Genomic DNA, 12878 nt, shown 5'->3' with positions numbered 1-12878 from the left:
AAAAAGTAAGCAAATGAAAAGTGCAGAAGCACACATTTCTGAGATCAGTGAAAGTACAACATTAAAAGTGCAAGTTTACCCCTTAATTTGCCATGCTAATTGTAAATTAATGAAAGCATGCTGCAAATACAATAGAAAGCTGTCCACAAAGGTAGTGCAATATTCTGATTACTGGGCTACAATAGAGGGAATATTTTCATAGACTCAAGAGTCTGTTTATCTAAAACATTTGTTTCTTAATAAGACATGCACATACTTGTAACATACCAGTGGTTTGTCATTAATTACCTTGGTATTGTGATGTTTCCTGACAAGAATTCACAAAAAACTTTCATATTTATTTATATATTATTTAGCTCTCTGTAGTTACAATACATCACTAAATGCTTTGTACATGTATAAAACTACAAATTGTAAAATGCCAATGATTTGCCTATAACTTTCTAAATAATAACAATTAACAAGCTTGCTTTTTATTAGTGGGCCATAAAAAATAAGAAATGAAGGTCATTATAATTTGATGTATTTTTTTTTCTACAATATTGTGTTCTATAAAGTTGACCTGACAGAAGTAATTTGGATCAAAATGAGATAATTGACTATTGGGTTTAATGTTTTATGAAGTAAACTTGAATCAGAATGTTTTGACATGTAAAAGAAAGTGTACACAGATGAATAGACAAATTCTGATATGTGACATAACAGCATAGTTTAATTTACAAAGAATTACAGGAAAGATAATAGCATCTAGTGCCCTGTTAAAAAGTCTTTAAATCTGATTGCACACAGAGATAAAAATATATACATTAATTATAAATTACAATAGTTACAAAATTTAAGTAGTAAAAACAACCAAATTTGTTAAAAAGTCCTAATTAATGACTAATTTCTACAAATGTGTGTCCTCAGTACTTTTATTGAGAGGAGGAGGTGGTGGAGGGGGTGTAGGCCGTGATGGCCTTGCACTACCAGGTTGGCTTAAGCGGTTAGTTTGGCTATTTTTGTGCCCAGCACCCTCTACAAATTCAGGTGAATTTAAGAAACTACCTTGTCCATTTTGTTCTGTGGAGATTGATATAGTATTTTGAGAACTACCAGTAGATGCAGATCTTTGGTGAGTTGGAGCCGCAGGTGGAGGTTTAGACGGCCGATCAGGAGGTGGTCCTTGTGGTCTGTCGCCATGAATTGTGGAAGCCCTGTGAGGGTGGCCACCTGGCTTTTCAGCCAAAGGTGGTTTATCAGGTGAAGACCTTGTTTTTGTTGCATTAGTTTTTTCCTCATTTGATTCTGTTGGGACTGCCTGCCTTGGCCAGGTTTGAAACTGACCAGGATTGTTGGATTTCGAATAGCTGGCTGTAACTGCAATTGAGTATGGCCTCTCAGGAGGAGGTGGAGGAGCTGGTTTTAATTTGTGTTTCCGATGTGATCTGGGGGATGATGGCTCACTATAAATTATTAAAGGAATTATATTTTGGAAGTCTCAAGACAGCACAAATGCAAAAGAACATTTTGAAATTTCCAACTGGACATCAGTTTGGTTTAAATAATGAAATATAATACAAAGAACATTTTAAATAGTAGTGCTACAAAAAAATTGAGTACTTCATTATCAAACTGCTCTTAGTTTTTTGTTTTTGTTTTTGTTTCATTTGAAAACTCCTAAATAACATTGCAAACATATACTTTCATATAAAAAGACATTCTTAATTTTTGTCTTTGTCTTAAAGTCTTCACGATTGAACAAAAGCGCTAGAATGAGTTGTAACATGAAAATATTTATTTTATGGATTCTTAATTTCAGTTTAAACAATAAAAATACCTTCACTATAAGAAATACATACGCTTCTGCTATAGGTGCTGTGAGATTTGATCCAGAGTCTGACTTATGCATTTGTTGATTGCTGTTCCTTAATTTAACGACATCATCCTCCTGTTGAGGTGGAGCACCTCCCAAAGCCTCCTCTTGATCGATTAAATCAAAATTATCTGATAATCGGGAATTGTTAGAAGAACAGAATGATGACAAATGTCCAAATTCAACATCTGTGAAAATAAAACATACTTCATTTTTAGATAATCATATTTGTTTTAAATTCCATGACTAGATCCAGATGTTTGATGTTTGTTTGTTTGTTGGAGTTTAACGTCCGAGCAGCAGTATTTCAGCTATATTCAGACGATCCAGATGTTTGAAGGTTACTGTTGCCTGAAATAAGATTTTTATCATATGAAGTATTTCAGTCATCTCCAAAACTAAAATAACCAACAATAACCCAAATAATAAGGACATGTGAACTTTTTGGTTCTTCAATGCATAGAGTTTGTAATGCCATTTCCTATAAACTCAATCTCTGCACAAGGAGTTAAAATTCCTTGCTAGAAACTATTTACCATATAAATTTATTATACTAATACTCCTATATCAGTATATCGAACACAAAGGCATCATTACTTATATCCACAGATTGACATTGATGGTTTGAATGATATTTATACTCTAAATATATCCCCTGTATTTATATTTTTTTCTCTTTTTGATTTTAGAATGAATACAATAATAAATATGCTCAATTGCTGCTGTAAACCAAAATATAAAATCAAGCATACATTATAGTACTTCATCTCTGTGATAGATTGGTATGTTTGTCTGCAGTGTCCCTTACATTCCAAAGTATAGACAACAACATACACTTACAGATCCTAAGAAATTAAAGTGAACAGGAGGTTTCAAGTTCATGTGTACAGTTAGTACATATAGGTACTGATTGAATTTAGTTTTTTTTATATATATGTCAAGTAATCAACAAATATGCAAATTAAATTGGTTTACAGTTCACTTATTAACTACATGTATAACATACAAGTATTAAAAATGATACATATAATTAGTATGTACAAACAAGGCATACTACATCTAATGTTAGAGAACAGACAGACAGACACCAAAAGAGATAATCAAAAGCACACCCATAACTATCATTTGAAAGCATTTTTTTTTTAAAGTCCGGCGTATTTTCATACTATATATGTGTGTCTTCCATCAAAATTTGATTCCAAACAACATAATAAAGGCTTATATATAAAGTCTGTTGTTTATAGCCTTATGAACTAAGTCTATCTTAGCTGATTTTCACAATTTAATTTTTTCAGTTCTGTAGAATCAGAAATAATTGTGTACATTTTCATATTTTTTCAGAGAAAGTCTAATTAGAACCAAATTTAAAAAATCTTTCATTCCTTAATGATAAAATTAGAGATCATGTGTTTTTCCCAAACCAGCCACATAATTTTTGAGGATCATTACAATAATGTCCACATGCTCATTACATGAATTTTAAAATGAGAATTCTTACAAAAATATCTATTTTACTCAAATGCGGAACCAAACTCAAACACTAATAAATTGTGCAAAACATAATAATTGTCATTTTACAAAGCCAGGAACCAAAAACAAAATCACTCATAAATATGCACAGGCCAAGATAACTGAAATAGAAAGCCCACACTGGAAAAAATACAGGATTTCAAATTTCATTAATACTAAACAAATTCTATAACATAACTCAAATTATCGCTATTTTGTTTAAAATCCCTTTGATCTTGCTATACGATAATTTTCAATCTCACACCAGTGGAGTGAGAATGTAAATTATTGCTAGTATCTATGTCCTTGTGTGACATACAAGTAACAGCGTAGGAATATTTGTAGACCTAAGTCACAGTCTGTTTGTTTACTGTGTATGAAATAATGGCTAATTTGTGGCATCATTTTCTAGTCTATAATGGAAAATGACTAAATACAGTGACTAACCCTATAAGAATGAATAAATCCCTAAATTATTCCACAAATTTTTAACGAGAGTGTCATAGTTAACTGATTTTTTTTTCAAATGATGTGTATCACAGCTGCACAACATACGTGACATCATGTAGCACGTCGCCAAAAAATAGTCCGGAAAGGAAACTTTGCAGCGCTTATAAAACTTACATATTTAGGTCAGGAAAATAAAAATAAAGAAAACTAATACCTTACACTTCAGCAAAACAGCGATAAACAGATTATCAAATATTTTTTCAACTCATGGGAGTTTCTCATGCTCATCTTGTCTCAGGGCAAAGCCGTTCGACGAAATCAGCATGAGAAACTCCCTCTCGTTGAAAAAATATTAAATAATCTAATATCTCTAAACATATATAATTATATAATACATAATTTGAAGTAATTTAAACAAAACACCGACATGAAATAAGTTGAGAAAGTGGGTGTTTTAAGAACACATTTCTGTCCAGATATTAAGCATGTCATTTTTCAAGAGCTCCCAATGAATATAGATGAATAATTAAAATTCTTAACAGAGATAAATAAAATGTTAAAAAAAATAAAAGTTTTAAACTATAAAGTTATCAAAACATTAATCAGTAAAATCTATGATAATTATTGTTCACACTTGAGACATATTTAACTACATGAATGTTTATTAAAACACTCTTTTGTTAATTCTAAATTGCCAAAACAACTTGTAAAGCAATGATAGTTTTAAAACTGCTCAACCAAATCAATGGTCTTATCTAATAACTCCTGTAAAATATGTCAAATCAAAATGGCAGCACAATATGATTAACTACATATGGTGATTAACTATCCTCGGAAATTTTAACAAAATCTGTCAAGCGGTATCCTAAGAGTTGCATCCACAATATGTTCCACTAGTATTGCATGTACAAATTCAACAAAGTCCCATAACTCCTGTAAAATTTGTTGAATTGAAATAGTGAGGCAAGACAATCAACTTCATATGGTGACTAGCAATCCTATGAAATTCCAAAAATCAACTAAGCGGTATCTGAAAAGTTGTGTTCAAAAAATGTTCCTATAGTGTAGCATGTACAAATTCAACAAAGTCCCATAACTCCTGTAAAATTTGTGGAATCAAAATGAGCGGACATTATGATCAACTACAAACTGTGACCAACAATCATACAAAATTTTAACAAAATCAGTTGATGAGTATTCGAGAAAACATAAAGAGTTCCTTCAATGTAACATGTACAAATTCAACAAGTCCCATATTGCTAGTAAAATTTGACAAATCAAAATTGTGACATAATATGATCAACAACAAGTGGTGTCTAACAATCCTAAAAAATTTGAACAAAATCCATCAAGTGGTTTCTGAGGAGTTCCATCAACAATTAGGACAAGACGGACACTGGTATTTCTGTTACCATTCACATAGCCCATTTTGGCCCTTTACTCATAAACAATTCTAATCTAAACACCCTAAGTTATCCAAGTACACCTTAGTGGTATAGAGCATCTTGGAACAACAACATAAATATATATATGCTATACTGGAGTTAAATAGTGGTTGTATTGGCTCCTAAAACAGTTGGGACCATTATCCCAAAATTCCATACCAACATTCATTTTGTGGTTTGAAAACTTGTTGTAAAATTAAATAAAGAACAACCAACTAATATTTAAACTATTGCATGAAAACCAAATATCTACAGACAATGACAACAACACAGATGATAGTGCCATATCATTATACAACCACAATTTTTTGCAGTCAAATAAAAAGAGTCTTTAAAAAAAAATAACACATCAATTTACAAAAAAAAATTGTTCGATATTTTATCTTAAAGCAAATACAATAAGTACAAATACAATCACAGCTGCATGTAAATAAAATGCTTTGCTGGGTGCAGCTTGATATGACAGAGGTCAAACCCTAGTATAACACAACTTTCAAACTTATTACAGCTCTGAATTTATAGTAATTGTCAAGATATAATGAGAAGCCCCTTTATGGTCCCTAATTCCTAAATGGTTCATGTGAAAATCACTTAAATCAATACCAGCCTTCCTTTTGTCATTACCACCTTGTGTTATAATTTCATAAATATCCATTCACTAAAGGAAAGTTATTGTCAAACATCATGTAAAATACTTGTTTCTGGCCCTTTCTTCTTACAAGATACAAGTCACAACCCCAAAAATCAATACCAGCTTTCAATAAGAGGTATTACACCTTGTGGTACAATTTCATTGAGATTCATTATAATCAAGATATCATGAAAATGCTTGTGTCTGGCCCCTTTTTGGCCCCTTATTCATAATCATTTCAAGTCACAGCCATCCAAAATCAATCCAAGCCTTCCTTTTGTAGTATATAGTACCTTGCGATATAATTTTATAAAGATCCTTGAACTTAAAGTGAAGTTATTGTCCATATATAATTAAAAGTTTTGGCCTCTTACAAATCATAAGCCCTTAAATCAACCCTAGCCTTCCTTATGGCACTGTGTGTTTCATAAAGATCCATGCACTTATACTGAAGTTACTGTCTGGAAACTAAAGTCTATGGACGCTGCACTAAAACATGATACCATTATAGGGCAGCAACTTTTTTGTGGTCTTATGACAAAAACAGGCAAATGCACATTTATAAGGATACATACTTGATGATACACATAACACTACTGATTCTAAAATGCAGAAGTCTTAAATATTTTTTTTGTAAGAGCAGGGAAAGCAAAAAATACAGAAATAAAGCTTTTATGATTGCATACAGGTAATATTTTATAACACATAAAGTTAAGAATTGCTTTATTTTTTTCTTTGTTTTATAATGTATTTAACATAAATACATATGATGTTAAAATCCAAAATGAAAAAATAAGTTTGAAGTCCTTTCCTATATGTACATGTATAATACGAAAATAGTTCATTCAAACTATTCTTATGTTACATTCTATATGGAGGAAAAAATTAGTTATTTCTAAATGTAGTTTCTTGTTCTTTTACCATGTGTTTGAATGGATTATATCAACAATAAAAAAATCTAATTCCTACAATGAGATGTCAATGGGAAAATTCCTAAATATCAAAATGAAGATAATTGATGTATTGATGGAGTAGATGCAATGAATCAGTACATCCATTAGTCACATGGCAGGAGCAAGCAGTAGGGTATCAGAAACAGGCAGATTCAATGTTTGGTATTGATTTCTGAAACTCTTTGGCAGTTTGAACCTTCTTTGTGTAATGACACACACACTCACACACTCCATGCAAAATCTTTGTATTCTGCTCCCAAAATTCATGTAATACAAGTTTCAAATATTCTATGACCTACATCCAATGGACTCTAAAATAATCTTAGACTAATCATTGACTAATTTGAAAAATAAATTTGTATGAACTTATTTCTGACCTTATAAATACTTTTGGGAAGTTTTTTCATAATATAAACAAATTCTGGTAAAAAATCTGTAAACTTCCTACAAAATAAAATGACCAAGTCCAAAAAAAAATGTAAAACATGGTGGCATCAAGGTTGATTTCTAAACAAAAAGTTGGCAAAGAGGTTGATTTATATCCCAAAGGTGGGTGTTAAGGTTGATTTCTATCCTTAAAGTGGACACTAAAGTTGTCAGATATTGCATTTAATTAAAAGGCAAACATAGCATATGCGTTAATAATAAATTTAACTGATTTCATGACATCACAATGATGTAAAAAATTCATATTTGTCATAATAAACATAGGGAAATTTTGTGAGGAAATTTTACATTACAGAGATAAGAATTTTTTACCAAATCAATCTATGAAGAACTTTTTTTGTCTAAAATGTGCATAAATATTTCAAATTGAAAAGTTCTTTGAAGGGAAATAGCAAAAAAAAAAAACAAACAAACAAAATCTGTGCAAATATTCTTTCTTGTTGTCATGGAAACATGTCTTGTTTTATTATCATCACTATAAACCTTTATCTCATTATTTACGCATTTAAAATACATATAAGATTTAGTAAATCTTTTTGGTGGAGGGGAGACAACTCTCTGGGAAAAAACTAGAGCTTCAGTATATTAATTCAGTTGAAATACAATAAGATCTGACTTGTTGATTTTGATCCAATGTATATTTTTCATATCATACACCACACATAAGTAATGAATACAAAATAAATAAAAAAGATAGAAATAAAAAAAAGCAGTCCATATAATGAGGAAAAAAAGGTTCAAACTGAATATACAAAGGCCCAAAATCAAACACATGCTAAGTATATAAAAGACAATGAACTTTGACCTGACCTGGTTGAAGAGAACATCTTTTATTTGCCTTTGATACCCTGTCACTTCTCCCGAGATTATTGATCTGTCCACTGGAGACTGAAGGTCCTCTAGGCTGCTGATGTCTCACGTCAAGAATCCCTCGAACTTTAGTCATATAGTTGGAAACATTGCCATTACCCAGAGAGTGGAGAGCAAACATAGTGCTGTAGACATCTGAGTGGACACTCTTAGCTACAGGAGGAACAGAACTCGAGCGAGTATACACAGAGCTATCGTTAGGAGCATGAGTGTTAGTTGTTAGAGAATTGCTATGGTGACTAATTACACTGCAACGTGGTGAGCTATATGACAGAGCATTTTCACCTGGGCTATGTTCTGTGCTATGTGGTTGATTACCATGAGCTGTTTGATAAGTAGGTTGCATGTTGTCTTTAAATACATCAGTTTCAGTAGTATCATGTGACATGCTTTCTGCTGTATGCAAGGTAAAAGGTGCTGTAGCAGAAGACGTTATCAATCCGCATGCTTTCGCTAAAGAAGATTGAGATTTAGTTGCTTGAACTGGAACAACAACTGCAGTAGGAACTGGTGTACTGTTGTCACTAGAACTACTCAAGGATCTAGGAGCTGATGTGCCTTTTTTTACTAGATGAAAATCTAAATCTGTTAAAGAGTTTACAAAACATTCCTATGATTATATGTGGCTTAGAGAAAACAGATTAAGATTCCATTCATTTTTTTCAAATAAATGCTTTTTATTTCTTGGATATACATTTTGTACCAGTAATGGTGTCACATGCAGCAAAGGTTTATGAATATGAGAAGCAAGGAGTAAATGATTAATGGCCCTTTTGCAAATATGGAGAGAAGAGGATTAAATTCAAATGACCTATTCTAACCATCAGAGGTAACTGCTATAAATAAATTCTTCTTTCAAGCCAGTGTAGGGTTCCTTACACTAAAGGTTTGGATCACAAAGCATTTTAAGTAAATATTCAAACCATCACATACATGTATCCTGAATCATAACTTTGTATATCTGTATATTGTAAAGCCTTAAAAGCTTCATTATTATCCATGTTTAGAATTTATAAAATAATGATCAAAATAAATGAAGAATAAAAATGTTTTAATTTAACTTCCATAACCCGTAATTCATGCACAACAAAAAATTTTGAAGGAAGAAAATCATTCTCATATTTGATTTTGAGCATTAAGCAGCTTATACAAAGCCCAAAATATCATGAGAAAAACCCCAAAACAGAATGTGTGGGAGACATAGGAGATGTAAAGAATGTGAAAGACTGCTTCACTGAAAAGAAAAACATTACATTTTAGACACCAATCCTAGATGTATAAGTTTGCCATCATATAGTGTATGAGAGAGATACCATTATTTAGGTATAAAATCAATAAGAAATTAAGATTTTTTGATTTTGGAAATATTTTACATACTATATTTGTTGCTTTAACAATTCAGTATACCCCTTGTCAAGAGAATCATAATGCATTGTAACTTGTTGAATTAGCAAAGATGCAAATTGAAAAAATGAAACTTGATCATCCAAGGCTATTAAAAATATCAATATTACCTTCAGGGAAAAAATAGTCAGCATTAGATACTATCATTTCTATCAGGGTACTAACAGATCCACTGCAAGCCATACTGGCTCTAAAAATACAGAAATTAAATGACATCATTAAAAAATCAAAGCACTGTAAGAGTATTTGTCTTTCTCCTTTTCTTTACTTTCTCCCTTTTTTGTAAATGCGGAAACCCAAAAGATATTTTATAAACCCCTAAAATTTATAAAATATCTAAATATTGATATCTTTTTAAGTCATATTTGTAAAAATACTGTGGTATGACAATTTGTTCAGACAAGTCTCAATTTATAAAAGACACATTTTTTATATGTATAGTATTCATATGCCATTACTGATAATAATGAGAATGCCATTTTACTTATAAACAATACACATTAATACATACCCAGCATCACCTTCTTGCCAGAGAAGATTAGGACCAACTACAATAGCTATATTACTAGGAGTCATCTTATTGACAGCTGATTTCTCTACCAGTTTGGACAAAAATTTTATTAAATATCTGAAAGAAATGTTTTACCATGAAAAATATGATTAACTGGAGTTACCGTGAGCTAAGATGACAAAATGAAACTCCAGCTACCAAATGTTATTCTAGAATATCCATTTAAAATAAAAACAAAACTATATAAAAATAATAATCATATACACTGATAGTAGTGTATTATACGCGTCATTGACCTCGATATATTCCTATGAAGTGTGAATAGTATGGGGCACCTTAGGGTAGTTGAATTTCATTAGACATTGTACTGAATGAATAATGACTTTTAATTTTCGGTTGATATTTATGCCTAGTAACCCAAGCTCACTAAAAACTGTTCAGCTCATTAAAGAAAATTAAATTTACATTGATAATCATTTGTAGTCGGAAGAATTTAAATTGGGACAAAAAATACCCCAAACTGAACCCCAAGCTGCATCATAAGGTGATGTTTGGCATGTGGTCAGAAGTCATTGTTCACCTAGGTGCTTGTTTACTTTAATGTAATTAGAAATCATTTAAATTGTCTTTTATGTCCATTATGTTTTTAATCCATTATTAACACCCCCTGATTGATGATAACCTAGTTTTTACAACAATAAATATGATTGACATATTTATGACCCGAAGGCTTAAAATAGAATTTGGGAAAACCTGTCTTTACCTGGATGAGGCAAAATTCTCTATGCAATAAACCGAAATGCACCTGCAAGGCCTATGCAAATAAGCGATTTTTTTTCCCTAATAGAATAATAGGAAATGGTTTTGTGCAGGAGAAAATTATGCTAATAACCGAAATATGCAATAAAGCGATATGCGATTAAGTGGAGTCGACTGTATTTCAAGAGACTTCAAATGCTTTTGTGCTTGTTTCTAATCCATTGTGGTTTACATTACAAATAAAATATGTATGAACAAAATCACTTTCCCCAGATTCTGATTCAGAACCTCATTTTAATCCACCGCAAGACCCAAGAAAGGGTAAAAGGAAAACCATTATGACCAAATTATTTAAAACTATACAAGCAACTCATAGCCACATGTCCCCTGCTGCCACTAAAAATTTGAAAGTGCAAAAGTCCCATAACTCCTGTAAAATTTGTCCAATCACAATGCCAGTACTTATATATAGGGCCTATATGTATGTTTGTTGGATAAGAAATGGGCACTTTCTTGTAAAAATAATTGCAAAAAAAAAATACAACTACACAAAACACCAAACCCATTCAAATCAAAATTCAAAATAGCCTTTCACAGTACATAAGTGATCATTAATATTATCAAGGAACTTTAAGTGAAACTTATTGTTGATTCTAATATACAAAATGTCTTTAGACCATAGCCATGGTAAAATGGCAATAAACATATGACCAATGTCAAAGACACAGGATATTCTTATTTCGGATGTCATAATATAGATGAGTTCTACCAAAGTCACAGTAGAATTTTGCTCCAGAATGGTCACCATTTTGTGCAACACTGCATCTTTTCATAGACTGTGTCATTTCATAAACTTGAAGAAACTGGTCCTATTAGAATCAAAATAATTCACTGAGACTACATTTGATCATAATTCATTATTTTTCCATAGGCTGACCATTTGTATTGCCTTATTTTATCCCAAGCAAAAGTGAATAGTGTGGGATAAAATAAGTGGCCAGCCCAAGGTAAAACAGTAATTAAATTGAGTCTCAACAACCATTTCTTAAGTAAATGATATGAACTACTGTTTTTTTTGTCTCACTATAAAGTAGGCTATTTTTGACAGCTTTTGAAATCCAGTATTTCTAACGCAAATCCATTCCTACACTTTCTTTCAGCTCTTCCTTTAACAGTTTTCACCAGATAGGTTTTAATTATTAATATCAATAAAATTATCAACCCTGTCAGTCTATCATCACTTTACCTAAAGTTTACATAATTAGGTTCAGGTAAGTCATGTACCACAGTCCACAATGCTTGTAGTCTCTGATTCTGGGGTCTGAAATAGACAAATCAATATTGATCTATTACAATAATACTACAGAATAAGGCATAAGTTATATGTAATAAAATCTTTGTAGGGTGCAGCTTGATGCAAGCACAAAGGATGAATCATGATCAGATGGGGCATATATAAGTGTATAAGTTTAGATACAGCCCTAATTGGATGGTAAATAAACGTTTGACAAATCATAAGATTCTGATCAGAATAAATGAGGTCAGTGTAACAATTTCATAAGTATTCATTATCTTTACTCCAGTTATTGTCCAGGAACTACAGACAACAATGACAATAATACCATAACAATAAATGACCACAAATCTAATGCAGTCATATAAAATGAATTTAACTGTTTTATGTTCCCAGGCATTGAAAGGGTTCAAACTTTGTTTTGCATGTACTGACTTAGAAATTCAGTAGCGTTGAAGAAACTGTTATTATATGAGAGTTACCTATTAATCATATTTTATAAATTGTTCAACTTACATATAATACAATGAAACGTAACCAAATCCCTTCTGGCCTTAAAAATCAGTTTGGTTTAGACAGGTGTTCAGTTTATCAAGGTTTGAAATACATTTAAACTGATATAAGGGACTTTAAAACAAGAGAGGTTTCACTACAATTATGATTTTATTTTTGAGAAATTCCTTATTGTAAAAACTTTCGGGTTTATGTATTTCAATTCATGTACTGAGGGTAAATATTAAAGAGCATTTA

At 31.4% G+C, this 12878-nt stretch overlaps 1 protein-coding gene across 7 annotated transcripts in view; it reads right to left on the bottom strand.

Moving 5' to 3' along the window:
* Window positions 1-12878, bottom strand: part of LOC148618981 (rho GTPase-activating protein 44-like) — a 42459-nt gene that overhangs the window by 5659 nt on the left and 23922 nt on the right. The window contains exons 13-19 of one of the 7 annotated variants that reach the window (XM_088578444.1): window positions 12081-12155; window positions 10076-10192; window positions 9675-9754; window positions 8101-8745; window positions 1842-2043; window positions 1048-1445; window positions 289-307 (exon numbers count right to left, since the gene is read on the bottom strand). In XM_088578444.1, coding sequence (XP_088434570.1) covers window positions 289-307; window positions 1048-1445; window positions 1842-2043; window positions 8101-8745; window positions 9675-9754; window positions 10076-10192; window positions 12081-12155 — 1536 coding nt within the window. Of the gene's footprint in view, window positions 1-288; window positions 308-753; window positions 1446-1841; window positions 2044-8100; window positions 8746-9674; window positions 9755-10075; window positions 10193-12080; window positions 12156-12878 lie in introns of those variants that run through there. The other 6 variants (XM_088578443.1, XM_088578441.1, XM_088578445.1 and 3 more) reach the window with 6 other exon arrangements.

Source organism: Perna viridis, chromosome 4 (genome assembly GCF_037379345.1).
Source record: "Perna viridis isolate PV_CMFRI_1.1 ecotype Kerala chromosome 4, ASM3737934v1, whole genome shotgun sequence".
In the NCBI taxonomy this organism is placed as follows: domain Eukaryota; kingdom Metazoa; phylum Mollusca; class Bivalvia; order Mytilida; family Mytilidae; genus Perna; species Perna viridis.
This window is presented reverse-complemented; position numbering and strand designations above follow the sequence as displayed.